The 26542-nt window shown below is 41.3% G+C and overlaps 2 protein-coding genes across 3 annotated transcripts in view; one reads left to right on the plus strand and one right to left on the minus strand.

The window, feature by feature from the left end:
* Positions 1 to 1358: 1358 nt before the first annotated feature.
* Positions 1359 to 18174, minus strand: KRCC1 (lysine rich coiled-coil 1). Its single transcript, XM_079792099.1, has 3 exons — positions 18028 to 18174; positions 6665 to 6778; positions 1359 to 2896 (listed from the first exon to the last, which is right to left on the minus strand). The coding sequence occupies exon 3, from the start codon at positions 2872 to 2874 to the stop codon at positions 2125 to 2127; it is 750 nt and encodes a 249-aa protein (XP_079648225.1). The 5' UTR covers positions 2875 to 2896; positions 6665 to 6778; positions 18028 to 18174; the 3' UTR covers positions 1359 to 2124.
* Positions 18175 to 21478: 3304 nt separating this feature from the next.
* SMYD1 (SET and MYND domain containing 1) overlaps positions 21479 to 26542 on the plus strand; it is a gene marked incomplete at both ends in the record, with an annotated part of 40632 nt that continues 35568 nt past the window's right edge. For both annotated transcript variants that reach the window (XM_079791497.1, XM_079791498.1), the window contains one exon: positions 21479 to 21615. In XM_079791497.1, coding sequence (XP_079647623.1) covers positions 21479 to 21615 — 137 coding nt within the window. The remainder of the gene's footprint in view (positions 21616 to 26542) is intronic.

Here is a 26542-nt window from a genome sequence, read left to right on the forward strand (position 1 = left end):
ACAGCTATTTGGTGTAAGGTGTAAGAAAGTGATTCAATTTTTTAATGACCGGTTTGGCAGTATAGTGCATATAGCTGGCTATCAGTCCAGATATAGGGATTATGTGTTTTTGTCTGCCAAGAGCATCTCCTCCTGCTGAAAAAGGCTTTTCCCCCCATTTATGCAATTCTATCCTATATATTCTATCTATACTACTAAAAGGGTAATATGCTAATTAGACCGGGTTAACCAGCCATCTTCCAGATGTCCAACTTCCTTCCAGACAAAGCCATGGTGGTGGGGGCTGAGGCAGAGGCAGTTAGGGGCAATCAGTCCAGCAGGGGAGTGCAATTAGGGGCAATCAGGCAGGCAGAGGCAGTTAGGAGCAATTAGGCAGGCAGACAGAGAGGTTAGGGGCAATCAGGCAGGCAGCGGGGCAAGATAAGGGCAATCAGGCCAGCAGGGGGGCAAGGTAGGGGTGATCAGGCCATCAGGCAGGCAGGCGAGTGGTTAGGAGCCAGTCGTCCAGGATTGTGAGGGATGTCCCAGATTGAAGAGTGTGCAGGCTGGGCTGAGGAAACCCCCTCTGTGCACAAATTTCATGCACCAGGCCTCTAGTAGGTAAATAAAAGAACAACCCTCACAGGCAGGATGGATACCCAACTGTATCCTGGATTGCCTGGAGACCAGAATTCATAACAGCTGATGTTAGGTAGCCCTGGCTTTGGCAAGCACTGAACATGGTTGTTCATCTCCACAGCCACCAGAAAGGAAACTGCACTGCTCTCTCCATTTTACATGGAGGGATGCTGAAGCTCAGAGATTACACTGGCACCTAGTCCAGTCTCCTTCCAAGTCTGAAGTTTGAACCTGCCCCTTTAAGGAGCAGGGATAGAATCCAAGAGGTGTGGTGTGTAAAGGCACCCTGCAGATAGGTGCTGGCTGGATTCCAGGGGGTCTAGGGACTTCCTGGAGGGACCATGGGTGAAGAAACAGGTTTACCACTGGCCTCCAAGGGAAGGAGAGAGTCACCGGCCTCAGAGTATATGAGAGAATATTCAGAGAATGGTGGGCACAGACGTGTGTGTGTGTGTGATTTAGAAGGCTAGGTAAGGTGGTGACCCAGAGAGGAGTAAGGCTGAGTAAGGCAGCAGCTCAGCAAAGGTAGGGAGACTGGTTACATGAAAGAGGATTGAGAGAGAGGGATAAAATGGGTTTAAATATCAATGAGCAAGGTATAGCAGATAAGGAATTTTTATAACTGTAGTGTGGCCTACCCCAAAGACCTTGCCTTTTATATACAAACTGCTCAGTTATTACTCTTCCAGAAGAAAATCATCATCAAATGGGAACAGATCATTGATACAGAACAACAAATGTAGAAATTAGAACTTTATTATAAACACTTTTTATAAATGGATTTTGTATACTCTTTGAAACTTTTGAAACTATATGTAACCTATTATTTTAATGTATTTCATTTTTCATTATTCAATCTATAAAATACAAAGAGCTTCAAAAAACCCCCACAAAATACATATCTAGCAGAGGAAAAAAGGGTAAATTGATTTGAGAAAACTAATGAATATAAAAATACCCCAACCCAAACTAAAACAAACCCAATTAAGAAATAGATTCTACAAAGCCTATTAATCCTCCATTCAAAATAAATGACTTCCCAAGGGAAAAATATTTCCATCATCATAGCAATTTGATGAATAAAAGCAAAGCCACTCTAATTAAGGGAAATTACATTATATGTAAGAAAAATGTAATGAAGTTTCTAGAAAATGAAAAGTAATTTCCATGTTGGAGTTATCAGGCATACTAAATATTTTAAAGATTTATTTATTTATTTATTTAATTTATTTGAGAGAGAGAGGGAATGAAACATCAATTGTTGTTTCACTTATTTGTGCATTCATTGGTTGCTTCTTGTATGTGCCCTAACCAGGGATTGAACCTGAAAGCTTGGCTTAGTGGGACCACACTCCAACTAACTGAGCTACCTGGCCAAGGCCTAAATACTTGCTGTTCACTTGAAGTACCTGTTTCCATGAGAAAAGTGCTATGAACATGAACATCATACTGCCAAGCTCCTCAATGATTTTTCAGTTTAACCTCAGGAGAATCAACCCAAGAGCTTCAAAATCCAAGAATAGACTGGTCCCAAAGCATTTCCTCCTCTGTCCTTTCTTTGCCTTGCTCCTTTTTCTCTTTTCTACGCTTACGATCCTCTTTCTTAGAGGCTACATCTCGTCTTTTTCTCTCCCTTTGATTCTTAAGCTTCTCTGTGCTGATCCTGACTGTTTCTACCTCGGTGCTGCTTTTTTGGATGCTCCTGTGTTTGTCTAAATCTGTTTCCTCACAATCTTTTTTCCTCTTATGCTCGGGCTGCTTCTCCTCCGATTTTTCTCTGCCTTCTGGGTGCCGTTTTCTCTTCTGGTGCATCCGTTCATGACCGGGTTTATGGGCACTGGTACTGTTTTCTGAGAAGTGCTTGTAAACTCTAGATTCTACACAGTATGAGCTATAATTATACTCTTGATGACTAAGGTTCAGGGGTGCTGGTTTTTCTGAGAAACAGTCCCTGGTGAATTGACAGTATCTCATGCTGTCATGAGCTGGTAGCCACTGAGGTAACTGGTTTTCCACTGTTTGTGAAACACTGCATGACCTTGGGTGGGTCTGGATGGTTTCAGTTGGGAGTCTTTGATCAAACCTTCTATACCTGGGTCTGAAATCAACCTCTTCTTTGTCCCTACAGGTTTCCAAATAGTCCCCTCTCATCTGTCTGAAACAAGTCTTTGGTTCTAAGCCTCTGGCTCTCTGCACTTGGATATAATCTTCAAGTTCATCTTGAAAAGAGTCATATGTCTTCTTTGAATGCTTCATTAGGTTGACAACAAGGGATTTTCTGTAAAGAAGATAAAAGAAATTTATTTTTATTAGATTATTTTATTCTGAATATATCTTTGTTCTTGAAGAGAGCTTCAAAACAAAACAATACAAAGCATAGAAGTCCAAACAAATTAAAACCTAACTCAGTATAAAAGTTAAATATCATGACTTTATATGCCAAAAAGGAACATCTGGATAGTCAAATATCTTCTAGGCTACTCACAAGGAACTTGATCTTTCTCAGAAGAGGGATGAGGGGGCAGAAAGGAGCTGACATATAAGATTTTGTTGTAGGGCTAAAAATGTAAGGTATGTAGAGATGTGTGATAGGAACACATGGTGGGTAGCCTGATCTAAATGTTCATATATTTTCTATATTCTATTAGTTTCTGTATATTGTTTTCTCCCAAACAATATTAAATAAACACACATACTCACCTAACTAGAGTACTATAGGACTTAAAAAAAATAAAAGGATGTTTATAAAATGGTTTGGGAATACTAGAAATTGGAAATTCAGCTATGAGATAAAACTCTCAGATACAGGGCACGAGGGAAAATGAGAGAACAGAGTTCCGCCTCTTCTATGTAGGACTTGGATTTCATTCCGCTACTTCTGATTGGTGGGGAAGCATTCTAGGATGCCTTCTGGTTTGTTCTCTATCAGACTACTGGTGGGAGGGCTAAGGGAGGAAAAGGAGATGAAAGCTGAAAGGGAGTTAAATTGATGTACAGAAAAGTTTCAGAAAAAAGTTAGAGTACATATACTAGTTTTTATTTGCTTCTTTGACTTTTTTTGGGGGGGACGACAGTACTATTCCTGCCTCCCTTTCTTTACACTGCCTAAAACCCTGCCTAAGTACAAATGCAGCAGAGAATGTACTGATTATGAGATGATAACTCCTAGATATTTCTGGTGATACATTTTATCTCCAAAAATTAGCATAACCTGTGCAGCATTGAACAGTCCTCCCTTTAAAAGAAAAATAAACCTAACATAGCACTCCAGAGTCACTAATGATATCTTATCTGGACATCTGAGATTAAAAAGGAAGTCTACATGAAGCCTAATTTGGTAAGTTAGAAATTTTAGCTACTATTCAACTTAAACAGTATAACAATTCTGAATAGAATAAAATAATATAACAAATATTTGATTAAATATATACAAAAATTTGAACAGACACTTCAGAAAAGAATATATGCAATGGCCAAAAAACACATGAAAAGATATCATTAGCTGTCAAGTCAATGTCAAATAAAACCATAATGAGGTACCACCATGCACGTATTAGAATTACTGAAATGAAAAAGACTGACAATACCAGTGTTGGTGAGGATGCACAACAATTGGAATTCTCTTACATTGTTGGTGGAGATGTAAAATGGTAAAGCACTTCACAAACAGTTTGGCAGTTTCTGAAGAAGTTAAACAGATACCAACCATAGGGGCTGATTATTCTACTCCTAAATATTTACCCAAAAGAAAAGGAAATATATCTCTATACAAAGACCTATATATACATGTATATTCAAAGTAGCTTTATTTGATTTGTAGTAGCCTCAGAAAAGAAAACAACCAAATGTTGATCAACAGGTGAATGGATAAATCAAATAAACACTGGTATCTATAATAATAAAAGCATAATATGCTAATTAGACCAGACAGTTGAATGACCTTCTGGACATCATTCCAGAAGAAGCTGCAGCGGCAGAGCCCGAGGCAGAGGCAGTTAGGGGCAATCAGGCAGGCAGGTGAGCAGTTAGCGGCAATCAGGCAGGCAGGCAGAGTGGTTAGGGGTGATCAGGCAGGCATGCAGAGTGGTTAGGGGTGATTAGGCAGGCAGGCAGGTGGTTAGGGGCAATCAGGCAGGCAGGCAGGCGAGCGGTTAGGAGCCAGCAGTCTCAGATTGTGAGAGGGATCCGGATTGCGAGAAGGTCCAGGCCGGGCTGAGGGACCTCCCTCCCCCCCACCCTCTGTGCACAAATTTTGTGCACCGGGCCTCTAGTATTCATATAATGGAATACTATCAGTGGTAAAAAGGAATAAACTATTGATACACTCAACAACATGGATGAATCTCAAAATAATTATGCTGAGTGAAAGAAGTATAACAAAAGAGTACTTAGATGATACCATTTACATAAAACATTAGAAAAAGCAAGTTAAACTATAGTAACAGTGACTTTTTTTTTTTTAAACAGTGACTGCTTTGAGATTAAGCAGGAAGAGGTGGGAGGAAATGATTATAAAGGGCATTTTTTTTGGTATGGATATGTCTACCACCTTGATTGTGTTGGTAATTTTATGGGCATATACATCTGTCAAAAACCATCAAATTGTATACTTTAAATGTATACAGCTTATTGTATATCAACTATACTTTAATAAAACTGTATTTAAAAAGCCACTAACAAGATTGAAAAGATGTCGATAATTACTGAAACTGAATTATGGGTGCATGAGTGTTCATACTACTTTTCTCTACTTTCTGTTTGGAAAATTTTAATAATAAAAAGATTTTATACACAGTACAATATACAGATGGTGAGTTATAGAATTGTACACCCGAAACCTATCATTTCATTAACCAATGTCACTCCAATAAATTCAATAAAAAAGAAAAAATAAGAAAAGGAAAAAAAAGATTTTACTTCACACTCACTAGAATGACTAATCAAAATGACAAATCATCTAAATGACAAATGACATTAAGTTTATGGATGGAAACTTCATTCAATATTGGTTGGGATATAAAATGCTGTAGCTACTCTGGAAAACAGTTTAGGAGTTCCTCAAAATGTTAAAAATACAGTTACCATATTACCCAGCAATTTCACTCTTAGATATATACCCAAGAGAATTGAAAACCTATATCCACACAAAAACTTGTATACAAATGTTCATAGCAGCATTATTCATAACAGCTAAAAAGTAGAAACAACTCAATGTCCATTAACTGATGAATGAATAAAATGTGGATATTCATACAATGGAATATTATCTAATCTAATAATAGACAAATATGCAAATTGACCGCACCTTCGCTACACCCAAGCCACGCCCACCAGCCAAGCCATGCCCACAACCAATCAGGACGAATATGCAAATTATCCCAACAAAGATGGCGGCTAATTTGCATATCGTGACAGCGTAGAAAGAAGCCAAGAGCTGCAGAAGGGAGCAAAGCTGCAGAGAAGCAAGCAAGCCGGGGGGAGGAGAAGGGAGGAGCGGAGGTGGGGCTGGGGGAGAAGGAAGTTGAGCAGGCAGGGCCGGGGGAGAAGGGGCGTGGCCGGGGGAGAAGGGAGGGGCGGAGGCGGGGCCAGGGGAGAAGGGAGGAGCGGAGGCGGGGCCAGGGGAGAAGGGAGGAGCGGAGGCGGGGCCGGGGGAGAAGGGAAAAGCGGAGGCGGGGCCGGGGGAGAAGGGAACAGCAGGCGGGTTGGCAGAGAAGGCGGGCCGGGGGAGAAGGGAGGAGCGGAGGCGGGGCCGGGGGAGAAGGAAGGAGAGCGGGCTGGTGGAGAAGTTAGAAAAGCAAGGGGGCTGGCGGAGATCGCGGGGCAGGGGACAAGGGAGGAGAGCAGGCAGGGTGGGGTAGAGTGCAGCAGGAAACCCTATTGCAGGATTTTTCCTGCAACGGGAACGCTAGTTTATCAATAAAAATGAATGAAGTACTGACATATGGTACAACATGTATGAACTTTGAAGACATGCTAAATAAAAGAAAGGAGTCATGGGAGACCACAGATGGTGCAGAGATCAATAAAGAGGTAAATGGAATCTTACCCTTATCAGGCTGAGAACTTGGTGGAGAAATCTGATCATATTCACCCATTAATTGCCTTCAGTTCTCTAGCATAAACTTTCCCCAAACAGTGAGACTGTGCAACAACTGGGGAGCTAGAAAACATGATACAAAGATTAGAAAACTAATTTTTGTCCATAACTTCACTCCTAGTTACCTGGAAACAACCAAAATATTGTTTTAAAGATTAAAACATTCAAAGTTTAGAATTATATCATCAACAAAGATCATCTGAAAATTCACAAACTCCATCTTCAATTGCTTATTTTGCTTCCTGTAAATCCGAAAGTAAAGATCACTTTTTGAGCATATATTTTATCCTGGAAAATATTTAGTTTATTTTAGAACAAAGTTGACCCCATATTTACACCTCATAATGTTTAATATATTTAGTCTGAACTAAGAGTTTAAAAATAGTTTTGCTTGTTTTCAAATTAAAGTATTAGCTTCAGTAGAAATAATCCTATGATTTAGAAGCCCTTTATTTTCAACCTACTATATAATGTGAAATCCTTTGTGATTCAAACTATAGTACTACTCCAGATATGCCTTTTACAAAAGGTATCTGTAAAAAGTTTAATTTTTGTTCAGTTAAGTGGTATTTATGACTAAAATAAAGGAAGGTAAGATAGATCATATTAAAACTTAAGATAGTACTTTTTTTTTTGAAGATGGTATAGCAAAGGTGGAAATTTATTAAAGAACAAGTACAGACTCCTATGTGGGGAAGGGGAAAGAATCTCACAGCACAAACTCCCACATGGGGAGGGGGAAAGAGTCCATAAGATAGTACTTTTATTCTTTTTATTTTAATTTCAGAGAGGAAGGGAAAGGAAGAGATAGAAACATCAATGATGAGAGGGAATCATTGATCAGCTGCCTCCTGCACATGCCCCCCCCCCCCCCCCCCCCCGCTGGGAATGGAGCCCACAACACGGGCATACACCTCTGACCAGAATCAAACCTGGGACCCTTGAGTCCGCAGGCCGACGCTCCATCCACTGAGCCAAACTTTTAATTTTCAACTAGATATCCTTTCATGTACCATCTCAAATCTTAATTTCCTGAGTGCTTGGAAAACCATACTATTAGCTTTTTGCTCATTAGAACTTTGGTATAGAAACATTTAGTAAGCCTATGATGATAAATATGATAATTAACTAGAGGCCTAGTGCACAAAATTCGTGCATGGGTAGGGTCCCTAGGCCTGGCCGGCGATTAGGGCCAATAGGGGTCTTCCTTCTGGCTGCTGGCTGGGGCCTGCCTTGTCACCCCCTTGTGGTCAGAGCACGTCATAGCGAGTGATTGAACTCCTGAGGGGATACTTTGCATATTAACCTTTTATATATATAGATATTTTTACTTAGTCCAGAAAAAACTATTCTGAAGGAGAAGTTACTGGGTCACTAGTAGGAATCTGGACTTTATGGAAATTATCTGTAGTTCTAGTTTTGAGAGGCTGGTCTAAGAAATCCAGCCTTGGAATTTCTTTTTATAGAAGACATCTCAAGAAATAGTCTATTTTAAGATAGTCACTAATTAGAGTTATACCACTAATGTCATCTGAGAATCCCATGAAGGAACCACAAACCATCGTTACCCATGGTAGGCAACTGTCCTCTACATTTGGCACAAACATGACCATAAGCAAGGCTCACTAAATAAGGATTAGACAAGCCACTCACGGCTATATTAACTTCTAGAATATTTGCTAAAAGTGTTTCTCACCACAATAAATAATCTATATAAAAATGACTACCTACATTTATACTTGAGGTCTATACTATCTAGAGTTCCTAACGGTTGAAATTTATTTATGGAAGTTTACTAGTTTATAAATACAATGCAAATCATGGAACACCAAAATATGTCCTATATGGCCATTTAAATAATTGTGTTGGAACCACAGAGAAATGATGATGTATTAACTGTGTATAGATGTAGAACTCTACCTACCTACATATCTACCTATTGATCTAAAATCCAATTTTAATATAAAAACTCAACATATAGAACAAAAATTTAAATATATACACATGTATTGACTATATGGAGGAGTTAGAGCTGTACTGTAATCCATTCACTCCCTTTCCTGGGAGGAGGAAGAGGGAAGAAGGCAGGTGATCTCTGGACCTTGGGTAAAGAGTCAAATGATATTTGCTAGGAGGAGGGGAACTTATATCTGAACTGCTCTCTGCAAGTTGTCCCTGGCTACAGATTACCTATAATAAATCCAGGATCCCTGAGGCATAATTTCCTGAAGACTGTCATATAAGCTAAAATGCAGATTCATAATTTTAACATTTCCACTGTGTGAGGTGACTCTCAGACACCTCATCTATTATTCTGGGTCAGAGATGCATGATCAATGTGGGGAAACATGTTCTGAGAAGCCATCTTCCATGTATTAGACATTGCTGTTTCATTAAAGCCTCTCAATTGCCTGTACCCTTGAAGTAATTAGTAAACCTTGATACTAGGTAATATTACTGATTCATTTGAGTTTGATTTGATGGTCTCATCTTGTGTGTTAGCTCAACACCCATAGGAAAAATCTGAAGATATATACTAAACTTAATGGAGTTTGGGAAATAGGGTTAGAAAAAGAGTATGGGAGAACACTCAACATTTTGCTCTCTGCACATCTGTATTGTTTAAAATTTGTTTTAATCCCACTTAAGGAAATGCTTGATTTTTTGTTTTGTTTTTTGTTTTTTAAGAGAGGGGAAGGAAAGGGGAGAGGAAAGAGAGAGATTTGTTGCCTCCATTACCCACCCCAAACAGGGATTGAACCCGCAACCAAGGAATGTGACTTGACTGGGAATTGAACCCACAACCTTTCAGTGTATAGGACAATGCTCCAACCGAGCCACACTGGCCAGGGCTGTTTAAATTTTTGCAAAGAACATATATTACTTTGTAATTAAAAATGCTATAATAAATTTATTTAAAGGTTCTACACGAAATCTTCAAACTAAGCTTACTTTACAATACCAGTGTATAGATTAAAAGGTTTGCTTAAAAATATTATGTTCAAGAATTATAAATCAGAAAAATATTATAAAGGATTTAATGAATATTTAAAAATATTTCTCTATAATATATAGTATTCCTCTAAATTATTTTTTAGTTGTTTAAAAGTATATAATGTAAATTACATTAGATTCTTAAGTCAGGCAAGGTAAAAAGTTTAGCTAAAAGGACTTTCAGAACTTCCCTTGAATCAGAATTAATATAATCAACTTGAACATGATGATGTGACATTAAAAATGTTTAATAACACCAGGTAAATATTGTAACAACTAAAACTAGCAAAGATGGAAAGTTTTCTGAAGACTAGTCACTTGGAAGCTCAGGATACCCTAAATTAGAACAACAATTTCCCTCACTATTCAACCCTTAATACCAGATTGCCTAATTCCTGAAAGTGAATGTTCTAAGCTGTGTGGACAGAAAAGAAGAGGTTCTATGGAAAGTAATCTCACAGGGTGATTGACCATGAATTCCTATCAGGGCAGGTCATGGTGGGTAGTCATGCTCCAGGCATACAACTTTTTAGTAAAAGGTTTATTTTTGTTTTAAACAAGCCCTGACCACTGTTTCTGTGCATGAAACAATGCATTGTTTCTAAGTCAGAGATTTTCAACCTGTGTGCCTCAAGAATTTTTTAAACATGCAATACTTGACTATTCAGACAGGGGCACTGACCTCTTTTCCCTTAGAATGTGAAGAAAAAAAGAAAACAGCTAACACAACAATAGCCTTGGGGTGTGAATACCCTGTATCTCTCTCTCTTTTTATTTTTTTAAAGGAGAAGCCCCCTTAGGGGACCACTTTATTGATTTCAGAGAGGAAGAGGGATAGAAACATCAATGATGCGACAGAATCACTGACTGGCTGCCTCTTGCACACCCCATATTGGGAATTGAACCGTAACTTCTTGGTTCACAGGTTCATGCTCAACCACTGAGCCACGCCTTGAACCATAAATATATGTCATTTAACAGAGTTGTATCTTATTGGTTATGTTGCGTAATACGGCTGCTTCTGATTGGCTAATTTTTGGTACCAGAAATTCTTACATACAAATATAGGCACCTGATTATTTATTTTTGTTAATTCTCACCTGAGGATATTTTCTCCATTGATTTTTCTTTTTTCTTTTTTAAAAATATTTTTATTGATTTCAGAGAGGAAGGGAGAGGGAGAGAGAGATAGAGACATCAATGATGACAGGGAATCACTGACTGGCTGTCCCTGGCACGTCCCCCACTGGGGATCGAGCCCGCCACCCAGGCATGTGCCCTTGACCGGAATCGAACCCGGGACCCCTCAGTCCACAGGCTGACGCTCTATCCACTGAGCCAAACCAGCTAGGGCTCCATTGATTTTTAGAGAGTGGAAGGGAGGTGGAGAGACAGAGAGAGAAATATCGATGTGAGAGAGACTGGGGCTCAGGACTCGAGGCTGCCACTGGGATACATGCCCTTGATTGGAATTGAACCCGTGACACTTCAGTCTGAGGGCCGACACTCTAACCACTGAGAAAACTGGCCAGGACTAGGCACCTGATTTTTTAAAAATCACTTGGCCAGGCTCAGTGGTTGAGCGTCGACCTATGAACCATTCAGGGCACATGCCTGAGTTGCAGGCTCCATCCCCACTGGGGGGCATGCAGTAGGCAGCCAGATCAATGATTCTCTCTTATCACTAATGTTTCTCTTTCTTCCTCTCCCTTCCTCTCGGAAATAAAAAAACCTTATTAAAAAAAAGTCACTTGGGAGCAAAAAGGGTTGTAAATCCATCAAAATTATACCTATTTTTTTGTCAGATCAGCAAAAAGTATATATATATATTTTTTTGGTGTCACAGAATTTTAATAATTAGTTTACTGTGTGCCCTGAGAAGAAAAAAGGTTGAAAATGCTGACCTAGGTCAATACATCTTTGCAATAACCACATCTCAAGAAAGCATATCACCTTAACTATCTTGTAATTCAGTCCCTGCTTTGCTCCCCCTTGCCCCCGCCATGTAATTTTCCTTAGTTCCTTCCTTATTTAAAATGCATAAAATAAATTGCAAAACTTATTCTCTGTAGCATTTGAGATCTTGCTTCCTGGCATGTGTTACCAGTTTGGCTCAAATAAACTCATAAAAATTCTCTATAGGTTTGAACGTTTTCTTGTCGACAGCTGACACTAAAATAAGAAACTTTGAGTCACCTTTTAACTCCTTCACTCACCAAGCTCTTACTTTGCCATTATCTCTTAAATAGTATCATATTCCCAAGCTCAAAATCTCAGCCATAATCTCCCTATCAAGTCCTGATTCATATCAATTCTAGCTTTATAAAGTTTTTATCAAATCTACCTCCTAATTTTTCTTTAAAAATTTTTATTGATTTCTATTAAAAATTTTTTTAGAGAGAGTGGGAGGGTAAAGGAACATTGATAGGAGAGACACATCAACTGGTTGCCACCCACATGCAGGGATCGAGCCTGCAATGGAGGCATGTGCACCTGCCCATCATCGAACCCAGGACCATTCAGTCCAAGGGACAATGCTCTAACCAGCGAGCCAAACTTGCTAGGGTTTATTGCTTTTTAGAGAGAAACATCCATTGGAGAGCAAAACATACATCCGCTGCCTCCTGCATGCCCCCTACCGGGAATGAAACCAGAAAACTTTCTGTGCACTGGATCATGCCCAACCAATTGAGCCATTTACCAGCTGGGCTCTCTCTTCACTTTTTCAATTCCCATAACATGACTTAGTTCAAGTTCTCCATGCCTTTGGGCTTTATTAAACTTTATCACTATTAATTTAATTTTGTCTTTAAGGTAGTATGGTGGGTACTGTGGGACACGATAGGGAAAAAGAGGTATTTATTGACTACTGTATTAAACAAGGTAATAGATTATTCTTTCCATCTTTTACCTCTGCAAAATGACTGGAATTTCCCACATTTTGAAGATTAAGATATCAGGATACAAAGAGATTAAAATAGTTCATCACATGTGTTAAATGACAGAGTTGGATCTTAAACTTTGGTTTATCTCGACTCTTTCTATTATACATGGTTGTCCCACTCGTTGAGAATTATAAATTAGGGAAGAAGACACTTCCTAATATCAAGGAATTTACAATTTTGTAAAATTATATGCAAAGAACTACAATGCAGGATAAAAACCTGTTAAGTGCTATAAAACGTAGGAAGGTACAATGTCTTCTTGCTTAGGAGTTTGGGAAAGGATTTGTGGAGAATGGACTTGAATTGATCCTTAGGAGATAGGCAAAATTTAAAGAAAAAATGAGTAAAGGAAAGGTATTCTGGAGGAAGGCATTAGGAAAGGCATATCTACTTTAGATAAACAAGATATGCATAAGGCAGAGGACAGTGCTATAAAGGTAAAATGGGCCAATCATAATAGGCCTTATTTGGGCATTTAAATTTAATTCTGCAGTCAATAGGGGAAGAAGAGACTCAAAATAGGGATATTGGTAAGGAGGGTATGTCAGGCAAGAGATTATTGGGCTGAACCTGAATTGTGGTAGTGAAAACAGAAAAGAAGGGAAGAATTTAAGAGACATTCTGCAAGTTGAATCAAAGGAATTTTTGATAGCTGGGGAGAGAGCAGGTAGAAGAGTGGGGAAGCACGGACAATTCTAAGGCTTTCATCCCATTGAAGTCAGAGAATAAATGAAGAGGAAGATAAATTACTATTGCTGTTGTAATTATTCCCCAGGAGGGAAGTGGGAAGTGGAGTGGAAAAGCACAGTAGTAAAAAGATGAATGTGATTTTGGAATAAACTCAGATTCTATCAGTATCTTTCACATCTGTCCTTCCTTTTCCTCTATGTCTCATTCCTCCATGTGTTCAATTCCTCTATGTGAAACTGGGTTTAATTAACTTTCAGGTATTTAATGCACCATGAAATTCCTTACAAAATTACAAATTAACATAGTTGGGCACTTGAACTAATACATATGTGCCAAACTTATGTGAACATGGTGGGCAACAGGGCCATTTGAGGAAAGATGGCATAGTAGCAAATTCTAGGGGTTGAAAAAATCTTCCCTCAGAAAATTTTGATGCTACCTTTTTAAATTTTGTATTATTTTGCATAGTGAATACTATTTACTCATTACAAAGGTTGTAGCATTCTACAGTTTGAAGAACACAGACTGTGATTATTTGTAGTACTGAAATTATCACTTCCCCTAAACTGGACACTATTTTCATTACCATTGCATTTAGCTTAGTTTTTTTTTTTTTTTTTTAGATCTCATATTACAGATTTCTATTGATCTTTGTAATTGCTAAAATCCTAGGACAATCTCCTAACAAAGTTTTTAAAGAAAAATAAGATACTGGCTAAGTAACAAGCAACACTATTTTCTCTTCTTGTCCATGTACTTTTGTCACTTATTTAAGGCTTTTATAAATATCTAAACTGAAAATATACTGAATCTTACTAGTGTTTTTGTTAACCCAGGATATTTTCCCCTTGATTTTTAGAGCATAGAAAGGGAAAAGCGGGGGGAGGGAGAGAGACACACACTTTGATTGGTTGCCTCCTGCATCCAACAGGTTGGGGTCCGGGTCCAACCTGTAAACCAGGCACATGCTCTTGACTGGGATGGAACCTGAGACCCTTCTGGGCCAGGGCCCATGCTCTAACCAGCCAGGGCCTATAACATATCAAATATCTACCATTTGTTAAGTACCAGTTAACTGAACAGTTACTGAAATAAATTATATTGTTTTTTAAATCCTAGTGAATAGTCTCAACCCTAAATCAACAGACTTCATTACTCTCTGAATGCCATCTGATGGCCATTTTTTGGTCAAAGTTCAGTTTTATGAACAGCCAGTCTAGTACACAACCAAGATGTGGAATGATTATCAACACTAAACTGTAAATCAGCTCACAATTTTAAAACTGTCAAGGACCCCAGAATTTGGTTAGTGTAGAGTTCCTCAACCTCAACATTACTGACATTTGGGTAGGAGAATCCTTGGTTGTGTCTTTGTGTGTATGGTTACACCGTGCATTTTAGGATGCTTGCAGCATCCCCGGCCTATACCAAACAGAAACCTGTAGCCCCTGCTCTCACTATGCTTCCTTGCCCAGTGGTAAAAACAAAAAACGTCTCCAGACATTGCCAAATGTCCTCTGCGGTGGAGTTTGGGGACAGGTTTACCCCTGGTTGAAAACCACCCAATTGGGCTAATCCAATTACCCCTTTCCAGATGACAAAACTCCAAAGAAAAGAAGTTTAGGACTGTGAAAGTTTAAAAGTTTGGTACTTACTCAGGGTCATATAGCTAGTGGAGAAACTAGCACTACAACCTATTACTAGCAAAGACTCCCATTTCACTATTCTCATTATAACATCCAGAAGTAGTATAAAAGGTTATTGCTAGCATTGTGTGAATTGATATAATTAAGTCTTTAGTAATTTTGCATATACTCAGTCATCACACACACACACACACACACAAAATCAAAACAGAAATTGCAGTCAGGCAAAAAGCCTTTTTTCAATAAGAAACTGTTTCTAAATCTTCCTGTGATCTGGTTATGACAGCCAAATTGAACTAGTCTTGACACCTATAAACTGCTTAAGCTTGTTGGTGATATGCAGGATGGTATGAAAACAAAGAATCCAGATTTTATTTTTTATCCCACTAGATACTAAATAGATTTAGTATCTAGTGGGATAAAAAATAAAATCTGGATTCTTCCAAATGTCCTAAGATACTTAATAGAACACAATCTGGTTATTTCTAATTTTCATTTTTAGTGAATAAAATTTATATGAAGTGCTTACAAAATGTCTTAAAAAATTAGTATTTTAGCCCTGTCCCGTGTGGCTGTTGGTAGGAGAATCCTCCCATACACTGAAAGGTCATGGGTTCAATTCCCAGTCAGGGCACATGCCTGGCTTTTAGGTTTGATCCCAGGCCCTGGAAGGTGTGGGAGGCAAGCCATCGCTATTTCTCTCAGATTGATGTGGTGTTTTTCTCTCTCCCCCCCCCCCCCCCCATTTCCCTCTCTAAAAATCAATGACAATGTCTTTGGGTGAGGAATAAAAAAAAAAAAATGTATATTTTACTACTTTTTTAGTCCTCCAAAGTGAAACGTGTAAAAGATTATGGAAAAGCACACAAAAATGGAATATATCATGGAAGAGGGTAAAAACAAAATTATTTTTATGAGGCTATTATATTTACTGTTGTCCCTCTAGAAGAAGGGAATTATTCTAAGGTATTCTGGCTCCCACCATCTTTCACTGTGTAGACAAAAAGCAACATAAGGCAACACAGTAAATACTAAAAGTTAATTATTAAAATGAAGATGGCTAAATGTTTTACTGAGATCTTCTGCAGTAGGATCAAACTCCATCTTTACAGCCTTATCTCAGTTTGGAATAAGCTGTCAGCAGGTATAGACTTGTAAGAATTTAAACATCTCTTAGATGGAAACAAGAAAAATTAGCCTTTCACTCTGGCCAGTGTGCTCGGTGGTTAGAACGTCTGCCTGCGCTCTGAAGGGTCTCAGGTTCAATTCCTGGGGTCCAGGACTGGTACCTGGGTTGCTTCCTCTCCCTGGCTCTCCTCTGCGCCTCCCCCCATCCCCCCATCCAAGGGGTGAGGGAAGCAACCAATGGATGTCTCTCATATCCATGTTTTTTTTTTTTTTTTCTTTCTCTACCATTCACTCCCTCCCTTCCACTCTCTCTAAAAAAGCAATGGGAAAATAAATTCTCAGGTGAAGATTAAAAATAAGAAAAAGAAATAGCCTTTCATGTTATAGGAAATGTGTTGATGAGAATTGCCAAAACTTTTGGCAGGGTCACTCCTCCTAAACCCCTGCACCAAGAAACTTGCCCAAATTTTAACCACGGTCTCAGCAGCCTAAGGTGGCATTCCTGGGATGACCTAGTCCCTTTTGAGCTTGTTAGGAAAAGCCCAAATTTACTGTTTGTTCCAGCCAACACCTGATGATAGGCTACTGATCTCTTTTAAAACATTTTTATTTTTTAACTTTATTTTTGTTGTTGACACTATTACGGACGAGTTCCAAGGGCTCCTGATCTCTCTTTAAGAGTACTTACTAAAACGGGCTTTCAATTGTGACTCCTTCCTCTGGCCCTTGTAGATGTGTGTGTGTGAGTATCTCCTACAACTCAGGCTGGTCTTTCTCAAGGACCTGCAAGTCATTCCTCTGAAATGCAATAATCGGGAAATACAGGCCTGAGTCCCCCAGGGACGGAGGGAGGAAAGACTCCTAACTTCCTAAGGCCAGCCAGCAGACACAGCTAACTGCACTCGCACTGACCACCCCTGTCACCTGTCGCTGCCCTGCGCCTCCCGGAACCCACCCGCTCCCGTTCCTGCCTCCTCCCTCTACAGCGCCCAGTGGCGTCTGCGCAATCCGAATGGACCAGCGCTCCCCCCGAGGCCGGGGGTTACTGCAGTTTTCAGCGCCGACTAATAACGTCCGCCTCGGTCTTAGTGGACATTGGTAGGTACGGAGTTAAACTCCGATCCCTAGGCCTGTCTTAAGTCTTAGAAGCTTCTCTTATCAGGGGGTGACCCTAAAAAGGCCAAGGGAAACTCCGGCGTGACCCCGCACACACCGCCCCGCCGCTCCGGCCGGCTGGGCTCCGTGGACGGAGCCTCCCTCGCGGACCAAAGGCTCGCAGGTGGGGAGTCCGGTACCGGGCGCGGCCCTGGGCTGCAGGCTCCACCCCCCAGCCGGCCGGCCGGTCGGTCGGTCGGGGCCGCGCAGGAGGCAACTAATCGACACATCGATGTCTCTCTCCCTTTCCCTTTCTCTAAAAATCATCGGCAGGAATGTCCTCGGGGGAGGATGAACAAAAACACCTTCACCCCCTTTTCCTTCTCCCAGGTCCCTACCACTTCGAGCTCCCGTGCTGCTTCCTACTCCCCATCCCTAACTCCGCTCCTTTCTATTTCCCAGCGAGGTCTGCTCCCCTCCAGGTCTCAGGCCTTGTCTCTGTGGATCTGTCCCCTCCACCTTGGGCTTCCTCCTCGATGCGCCTTCCTCCCTGACACTCCGGATCCACCGGCCTCTCCCTGGCCGCCTCTCTCACGCACACCTCGGCTTCCTCAGCTGGCGAGGCGCCCCTTCCCCTCCACACTCCGCTGGGGGCCCCGGCGCCCTCTCCGGGCGGCGGCGGGCGTGGAGAGCGGAAGGACTCGGGCCGCCGGGTCGGCCATTTTGGCCCCTCGGAGCGCGCCGGGCCTTCTCTGGGCCGCGGAGTCGCGGGGCTGAAGGCGGGGCCGCCCCCGCCGCCGGGGCGGGCACTCACCTTCTTGTGAGGCAGGGGCGGGCGTCTACTACTACTGTCCCCCTCCCCGCCAACGCCGCCGGCCGGGAGACAGGCCGAGGTGGAGGTGGCGGAGAGGCAGGGACAACCGCTGCCGCCACCGCCGCCTCCGCCGCCGAGCAGGCGGGGGAGGAGAAGGAGGCGGAGACCGGGGTTCCGGAGGGGAAGTCGCCGCCACCCGCGGCGGCTGACTGGCCGGCGCCGACGCCATGACGGAGGGGGCGCGCTACTGCGCCTGCGCCGGTCGCCCCGCCCACACCGCCCTCCGCCCCGCCTTCCGGTTGCCCCGCCCCTTCGCCCGCCTTTCTGGGGCTCAGCTCTCATTTCGCTCAACTCCCTTATTCCTTTGCAGACCCTCCGCCTTCCGGTTGCAGAGAAGCTCGCGGGGCCTCCAATATTTCAGAGTGGATCTAAACCCACCTAAAACAAAAAAGTCTGGAATCTACGGGTTCTACTCCAGAGCATCTGAAAACTAGATCATCTCCTGCTTAATCTTTCTTTCCTTTGTAGGGCCGTTAGTACATAGAGTAGATATAACAAGACCCTTGGTCCTGATATGCTGTCACCATTGGTCCATAAATGATCTCTCTCTCTCTCTCTCTCTCTCTCTCTCTCTCTCTCTCTCCTCCTTCCTCTCCCTCTTTCCTTCCCTCTCTATCAAATATGTGTATGTAATTATGTATGTACATATACACATGTAAATCTCACCATCTTATTCCCCAACTCCCAAAGAAATTACTATCCTGTTTGTAGTCATCATTTCCTTACAAATATATGTTTATCACAAATACATGTAGCTTTAAAAAGTTTAGACTATTTTTGAATTTCATAAGATTTATGTCTTTCCCTATGCAGTTCTGGGACTTGTTTCACTCAACATTTTGACGTTCGTTAAGCTGTGGTATATGCGTTATTTATTTGTTTCATTGCTGTACAATATTCTACCCATTTCTTGATGGGCATGTCTCCTGGTGCACGGTGCAAGTTACTCTTGGGTATCCTTTCCTGGCACACTGCCGCTGTCTAATTTCAGCTTCTCATCTTGTGTTACAACCAGGGCAGTAGCTGCCTAACAGACATCCCTCCTCTGACTTCACCAGCTCCAGTCTACTGCCCATATTGCCGCCAAAGGGTTCCATCTAGCAGTCATTACTGGCTCCCATTGGCTGTTGGGGAAGTTAAAAGTGCTTCTGTGCACTTCCCTGGTCTCATTTTCTTCCTGTTGCCTCCACTTCCCCACCGTGCTTTCACTTTATGATCCAGCAACCTTTACTGATACCTGTAAATATCAAGCTATTGCACAAACTCAACTTATTGTATATGCTGCTCTCTCTTCCTGGAATGTCCTGTCCCTACTTTCTAATGAACTTCTCCTTCCCTCAGAAGTAAGTACTATCCTGAATGAAGCATTTCTCATTCCCATGCATTTCTTTAAACTTTTACTACATATGCGCAAGCACCTTTTCCTTGATCTTGTCCTTCACAGTGATTTTGAAATGGAGGGGAGGGAGAACTAGGGCAGATGAGGAAAAAAACCACCTTATAGGATTTGTGTTGCTATGCAACATAGCAGGGCCCTGTGTCCCCTTCCCCATTACCAGCCAAAAGACTGATAGCAGTGCTAACACCCCTTGCCTCTTTGACCTTGGACAAAGAAGCTAGATGTCTTGGGAAGCAAGGGACACCCTGATACAGTGAAGAATCTTTGCCCATCCTGCACAACCTCAAAGATCCAGGTGCTTATTTCAGGAATCTGTTTTATATTCAATCATAGAGTAGCTTTTGTAAAAATAAAATTCACAACACTTCCCAGGAATGCAACTTCTTGTTAACTGAAGGAAGATTATACTTTTACTCATTCAGACCTTGACTAAACGTCATTCACCATTTCAGGAAACCATGTCACATACAACAATGCTCTGTGTGGAATTTGTGTCTCCAGCTTCAACCAGCTAGCAACTATCATAATGATTCTACTTAGGAGCAAACATCTGACTTTATCTTATTTTCTAGTGTAGTTGTACCCAAGCATATGCATAATGAGCACACTGACATATTTAATTTACAATGACTGTATCTTTTATTATAGGATAACTTTCATTATATTTCTCCCTTATTAGGTTAGGTCCGTGTCTTAGTTCATTTGGGCGGCAATAACAAAATACCACAGACTGCGTAACTTATAAACAACAGAAATTTATTTCTTACAGTTCTGGAAGCTGGGTGTCCTAGATCAGGGTGCTAGCAGGGTCTTGGTGAAGGCCCTTTTCTGGGGTGCAGACTTCTCATTGTGTCCTGGCATGGTGGAAGAGAAGCAGAAATTATCATCCTTGTTTTACAGCTTCTATCTCAAAGTGCTAGTGGTAGACTCAGCATTTAAAAGCAGATCTGACTCAGAAGCTAGTGCTTGAGAAGGACCGCACTCAGAGATCCAGAGCAGGCCTTCCAGAAATAGATGCATCCCAGAAACTAAAAACATTACATGGAAGATAAGCCACAGCCCTAGATCTGCAAGGGTCTTCCGTTTCAACTTGAGCGAGAGTTGGTACTTAGTTCACTGGAGATTTTAGAACTGTCTCTCCAGTGTCATCACTCCTGGGTAAGAAGCACAGGGCACGCTGAGATTTTCCTGGCAGTAAACACATGTTAAGGGAGATTTGATAGAAAGATAGAAATAGGGTTTTTATTTTTAAGGCTTGCCTCCTCTCAGATAGCCTGCACCCAGCACCCAGCACACGTGCATTATTAGGTAATTTCCAGACCTCTATGCCCTGGTGGGGGTGCTGTGGGAACCCCAAGAAATGTTGGAGAAGAGAGATGCCCTTGGAGTCTAACTAGTACTGTTATGTGTATGCCAAAGGGGTGGCTCGGTGTCTGCCATTCACCTTTAGCTTTCCGAAAGGCATGGGGACAAGGGGCCACCTCACTTGAGAAGGTGTGAGCCTGACTGATGAAGGGTCCCCGAGCAGGAGGCATCGCCCCTTCTCCTGGACCCTTTCAGCTGTCTGCTTTGGATTGACAGAGGCATCTGGATGCTAAAAATACCTTACTGAACAAGTGCTCCCTATTCCAACTAAAGCTCAGCACGACAGCCATCAGGCCTGAGATTCCTCTTGCGAAAGAGCTTTCCAAGTTTTCCGACCCAATCCCCCAGCCACAGGAGCCCATGGTCATCTTCCGCTCTGTCCGCTTTGCTGGGTGATGAGTGAGACCCTTCCCACATCACTGTCCTCTTGCCTGCCCCCTCCCTGCCTCCAGGAAAAGGGGCAGAGGGGGAGGTGAGGGCCCAGTGGCCAGAGGGGGTGGGGAAGGGGAGGTGGCCTGCCCATTTATAGGCTTGCTCTTTGGGATGCTGAAGGTGCTAAAATAGCAGCAAGGACAAGAGACTTGGCTCAGTGTTAGGTATCTGCCCCGCTGCCTGAAAGCCTGTGAGATGACAATAGGGAAAATGGAGAACGTGGAGGTCTTCACCTCTGAAGGCAAAGGCAGGGGTCTGAAGGCCACTAAGGAGTTCTGGGCTTCGGATGTCATCTTTGCCGAGCGGGCTTATTCTGCAGTGGTTTTCGACAGGTATGAACTGTGGGGAGTTGCCTTTTTTTCTCCTGTTCGTTTGGCTAGTGCCAAACTCTAACATACTTTGCTCTCAAAGTCATCGGGAAAGGGATATAAAATCCATGGCATCATTTGGAACCGAATGGCTTTTCTGACAGCTGTTTGCTGACAACTTTTTCTGCAAAGACTCATTGCCAATGTGATTTGCTCTGGTCCCTGGGAGGGTTGTAAAAGTGAGCAAAGGCTTTGGGGCACTCTCTTACAATACCAGTGAAGTGGGCTGAGTGGGTGTGCTGGCTGTGGTGAGGGTGGAGGGAAAGGAGTGGATATGTGGGTGTAGTGTTGTGGAAAACACTTTCTTACAGGAGGCTCCTCATTGGTGAGACTTTAAAAAGGAATTGTAGATACATAAGTAACACTGGAATGCATTTACCTTTGAAAAATTAGAAGCTCACAACAAAGCTGGAATCCCTTTTTACCTTTCCCACCCCTAACCCCAGTCCCCTCTATCTTTCCCCAGAGATAATCCCTGCAATGGTTTTAATGTGTTTCCTTCTAGAATGTTCTTGTATTATAACATACATATTTCTGCATCTATCAAAATGTACAGCTGTAGTTTGTCTATTACTTTTTTTTTACAGAAATGGTATCATTCTTAAGATGTCATTCTAGAACTTACTCTTTTCACTAAACATGTTTTTGATACTTATTCTCATGGGAACTATAAGTCTATAGATACGTCTTTTAAATCCACAAAGATCTACGTCTTTTACCCACATGTAGATATCTCCATATGGTATCTGGATTAACTGCTGTAAATATTCCACCTATAAACATGTAAAATTTTATTTATCCATTCCTCTATTGAAAGACATTTGTGGTTTCCCATAAAAATGAACATTTCTGAGATTAAAACTCTCGCCTATGTCCACGTGTGCATGTGTGATGACTCAGGATATATGGCCAGAGGAGGGATTGCTGTGCCCTCAGGTGTGCTGTTTTCAGTTCTAATAGGCTCTGCAAAGTGGCTCTGTTAGATTTACATTCCCACTTCCCCACACCCTGTTCACACCTGACAACACACTTTTAAAAGTCTTGTCCCCTATTGACAACTAGTTGGGCAATACCTCATACTTTTAAAGTTTTAGTAAATCTTTATTTTAGCTCTGGCTGATGTAGCTCCGTTGACTGGGCTTCGGCCTGTACACTGAAAGGTTGCTGGTTTGATTCCTTGTCAGGGCACTTGCCTGGATTGTGGGCTTGATCCTCAGTAGGAGGCGTGCAGGAGGCTGCCGATGGATGTTTCACTCTCACATCAATGTTTCTTTCTCTTTCTCCCTCTCCCTTTCTCTCTTTGTAAATATATTTTAAAAATATTTATATAAAAAACCCCACAAATCCCACCTACACAGTGATTAAACATGACAAACTTCTCTGAACCCAAAGTTGAGGTCACCTGCCTGACTTTTATGTGGTCTGAATCAGGATGGCCTCTGATCATCTAGGCTTTGGGGTTGGCTCACTGGACTGATCATTCTGAGAATGGACATTGCTTTTCAGACATAATTTGATTACATTTGATGCTGGAGAAATTCTTCTTTCTTTCTGCATACCAAGACTTTCAGGGAAAAGGCAGTGAACATATGGGGCATATGCCTGACCTCCATTTGAAGAATATAAGGGGGCTTAGGTGACAGTAATAGCTCTTCAGAGGGAGCTTGTCCTACTTCATTAATTTATGTGTGTGTGTAATGTGTGTGTGTGTGTGTGTGTGTGTGATGAAGGTGAGTACAGTTAAGGAGTCAATTGTATTCAGAATTAGATATAAAAATCTAGAAAAACAAAAACTCTGAACAATGATGTTGATGCTGTCATTTTGCCTTCTATAGAACACATTTGTGCCTCCAATTCCCCAAAGAAAATATAGACAAACAGTTTCCCTTTCATGAACGTTTGGATTTGAGTGAGTTTTCCTTCCAGTATAAAAGTAAAACTTAGGCCCAGCCGGCATGGCTCAGTGGTTGAGCATCGACCTATGAACCAGGAGGTCATGGTTCAATTCCTGGTCAGAGCACATGCCCGGGTTGCTGGCTCAATCCCCAGTGTGGGGCATGCAGGAGGCAGCCAATCAATGATTCTCTCTCATCATTGATGTTTCTATATCTCTCTCTCCCTCTCTAAAGTAAATAAAAATACATTTTAAAAAATATATCTTCATATTCTTAACATTGTTGTTTATTTCCTTCCAGCTTATTTTACTTTTATTTATTTAAAAAATTGATTTTTAGAGAGAGTGGAAGGGAGAGGGAGAGAGAGACAGAAACATTGATGACCGGCTGCCTCCTGTATGTCCTCCACTGGAGACTGAGCCTGCAACCCAGGCCTGTGCCCTGACCAGAATCAAACGGGTAACCTTTTGGAGCATGGGACGATGCTCAACCAACTGAACTACACCTGCTGGGCTTCTTCCAGCTTGTTTTAAAAGAGAGGTATTTGTTTTTACTACACAGCTGGAATCTTACTTTACAAAATGTTATGTTTCTTTATTCACTTAATAATTTAATTATATTCTGTATCACTAGACACTCTTCACAAGCATAGTATTTAATGGCTGCATGCTATCCTTCTCTCTCTTTTTAAAAATATATTTTATTGATTTTTTTACAGAGAGGAAGGGAGAGGGATAGAAAGTTAGAAACATCGATGATAGAGAAACATCAATCAGCTGCCTCCTGCACACTCCCTACTGGGTATGTGCCTGCAACCAAGGTACATGTCCTTGACCGGAATCGAACCTGGGACCCTTGAGGACGCAGGCCGATGCTCTATCCACTGAGCCAAGCCAGTTAGGACTATCCTCTCTCTCTCTCTCTCTCTCTCTCTCTCTCTCTCTCTCTCGACTGGACAATTAGGCTGTTTACATGTTTTTGTTACTATAAATAACTAATCACTCATTTGAAGTAATAACTACAAAACCAACCTTAGTGGACATCACAGATAAACTGCTACATAAAATATTATCATTACAATAGTAATAAGAATTAGAATGATTGTGGTAAATAATCTTTAAAATAATTTTTTAAAATCTAAAAGAGATACTTTAAAAAATATATTTTATTGATTTTTTACAGAGAGGAAAGGAGAGGGAGTTAGAAACATCAGTGAGAGAGAAACATCAATCAGTTGCCTCCTGCACACCTCTTACTGGGGATGTGCCCACAACTAAGGTACATGCCCTTGACCGGAATCGAACCTGGGACCCTTCAGTCTGGAGGCTGATGCTCTATCCACTGAGCCAAACCGGTTAGGGCAAGAAATACTTTTTAAAGGTGATTTGCCCAACTTTACCCCTGCAAAGATGCATGTAGACTCTTTCTTTGGGTATACCTGAGACAGCCTGGAGAGGTGCCAAAGGATAACCGTGTACATGCGGTCCTCCCTCTCTGTGAGACTCTGCTACTGTAGATGAGAAACCTGACTGAGGAGGTAGGACTGAGTCACCCACAAAAGTCATTCTATAAAAGAGGCAGGCTCGAATCCATGTGTTAACCTAAAAATAAAAGGCCAAAAGTGAGAGGCAACATGCATCTATTTGAGATTAAATAAAAAGAAAAGAAAAAAATAATAGCTATTCAGGACACACTGGTTCAAGTGGAAACCCAAATAGTGTTCTGATCAGGAGACAAAAGCAATGGGCATGGATGAGTAATGGAAGGGGAACAATTACACTAATGGAAGGAAGGCATTTCTATTGGTGCAGATAAGCTAACATAGTGACACTAATTCTAAAGAATGTTTGTAATTTTCAGTCCAATAGTCATAATATCTGCTTTCTTGTTATCTCTGCAAACTTTTCTTTGGGATATAATGTTGCTATAGGCCCAATGTGAAGGCTATTTTGCCCTGTTTCAAAAGTTATTTAAAAAAACAATTTCTTTTTAAAGATATATTTTCATTGATTTCAGAGAGAAAGGGAGAGGGAGAGAGAGATAGAAACATCAATGATGAGAGAAGGTCATTGATCGGCTGCCTCCTGCACACCTGCTACTGGGGATTGAGCCCTGACCAGAAATGGAATTGTGACCTCCTGGTTCATAGTTTGACACCAAACTACTGAACCACACCAGCTGGGCCCATTTATATTATTTATTACACATGTTATTGCAAGCCAGGATTATTTAGTTAATTTTAAGTCAAATGGAATGAGAAGATAATTCTTAAGAATTCAGGGAGTTCAGCAAGATTAGATCCTTATCTTTCCTCTGCTTGGTCTTGGAAGGACTCTTCTAGCCTTCTGAAGTAGAACCTCCATCTTTTCCAAACTGTAAAATCAATTAGTTGGTTAGCCCAGTTGACCAACAGACTAAGATTGGGCACAACTTTTCACAACATGAATAAAATTGAATCATCACTGTCACCATAGTTGTCATTATCTTCAAACAATACCCACAATCAATAGATACATGGCCAAACTGGAATAGATTCAGAATTGAGCAGGTGAAGGAATTTGAAGCATGTTTTACAGTAACATCAGGGAACTACTCCTAATAGCTATCTATAAATAATGACTGTCACTTGGAAGAAAAAGGGTTCTGAATTTTTTTTTTTTAGTTGATGGAAGGGTGAGAACCAGGCATCTTAAGCAGAAGTTAGAGTCATATTTCAGGTGAAAATGGGGTGGGGAGATGGGGTGGTTGGAAAACTAGTCAGACCTCAAGCCATTTAAGAATTAAATAGACTCTGGACACCCTTACCTTTAGACGCACCACCTCACAATATGTCAAAATGTAGTTTTTGCTTATAACTTCTGAATGTTTTTTTATAACTTTGCTTTTAAAATTGTTATTAATTTCCATTTTGCAGTTTTTTTGTTTTTGCCTTAATTTTTTTGGGGGAACCATTAAAAAGTATCAATCCTAAACTTTTCCTTTTAGTGCCTTGACAT

Source organism: Cnephaeus nilssonii, assembly GCF_951640355.1.
Source record: "Cnephaeus nilssonii genome assembly, chromosome: 15".
Classification (NCBI taxonomy): Eukaryota; Metazoa; Chordata; class Mammalia; order Chiroptera; family Vespertilionidae; genus Cnephaeus; species Cnephaeus nilssonii.

Coding starts and splice junctions, on each gene's coding strand:
- KRCC1 (XM_079792099.1), bottom strand. CDS start 2,874: ATGAAGCATTCAAAGAAGACATATGACTCTTTTCAAGATGAACTTGAA.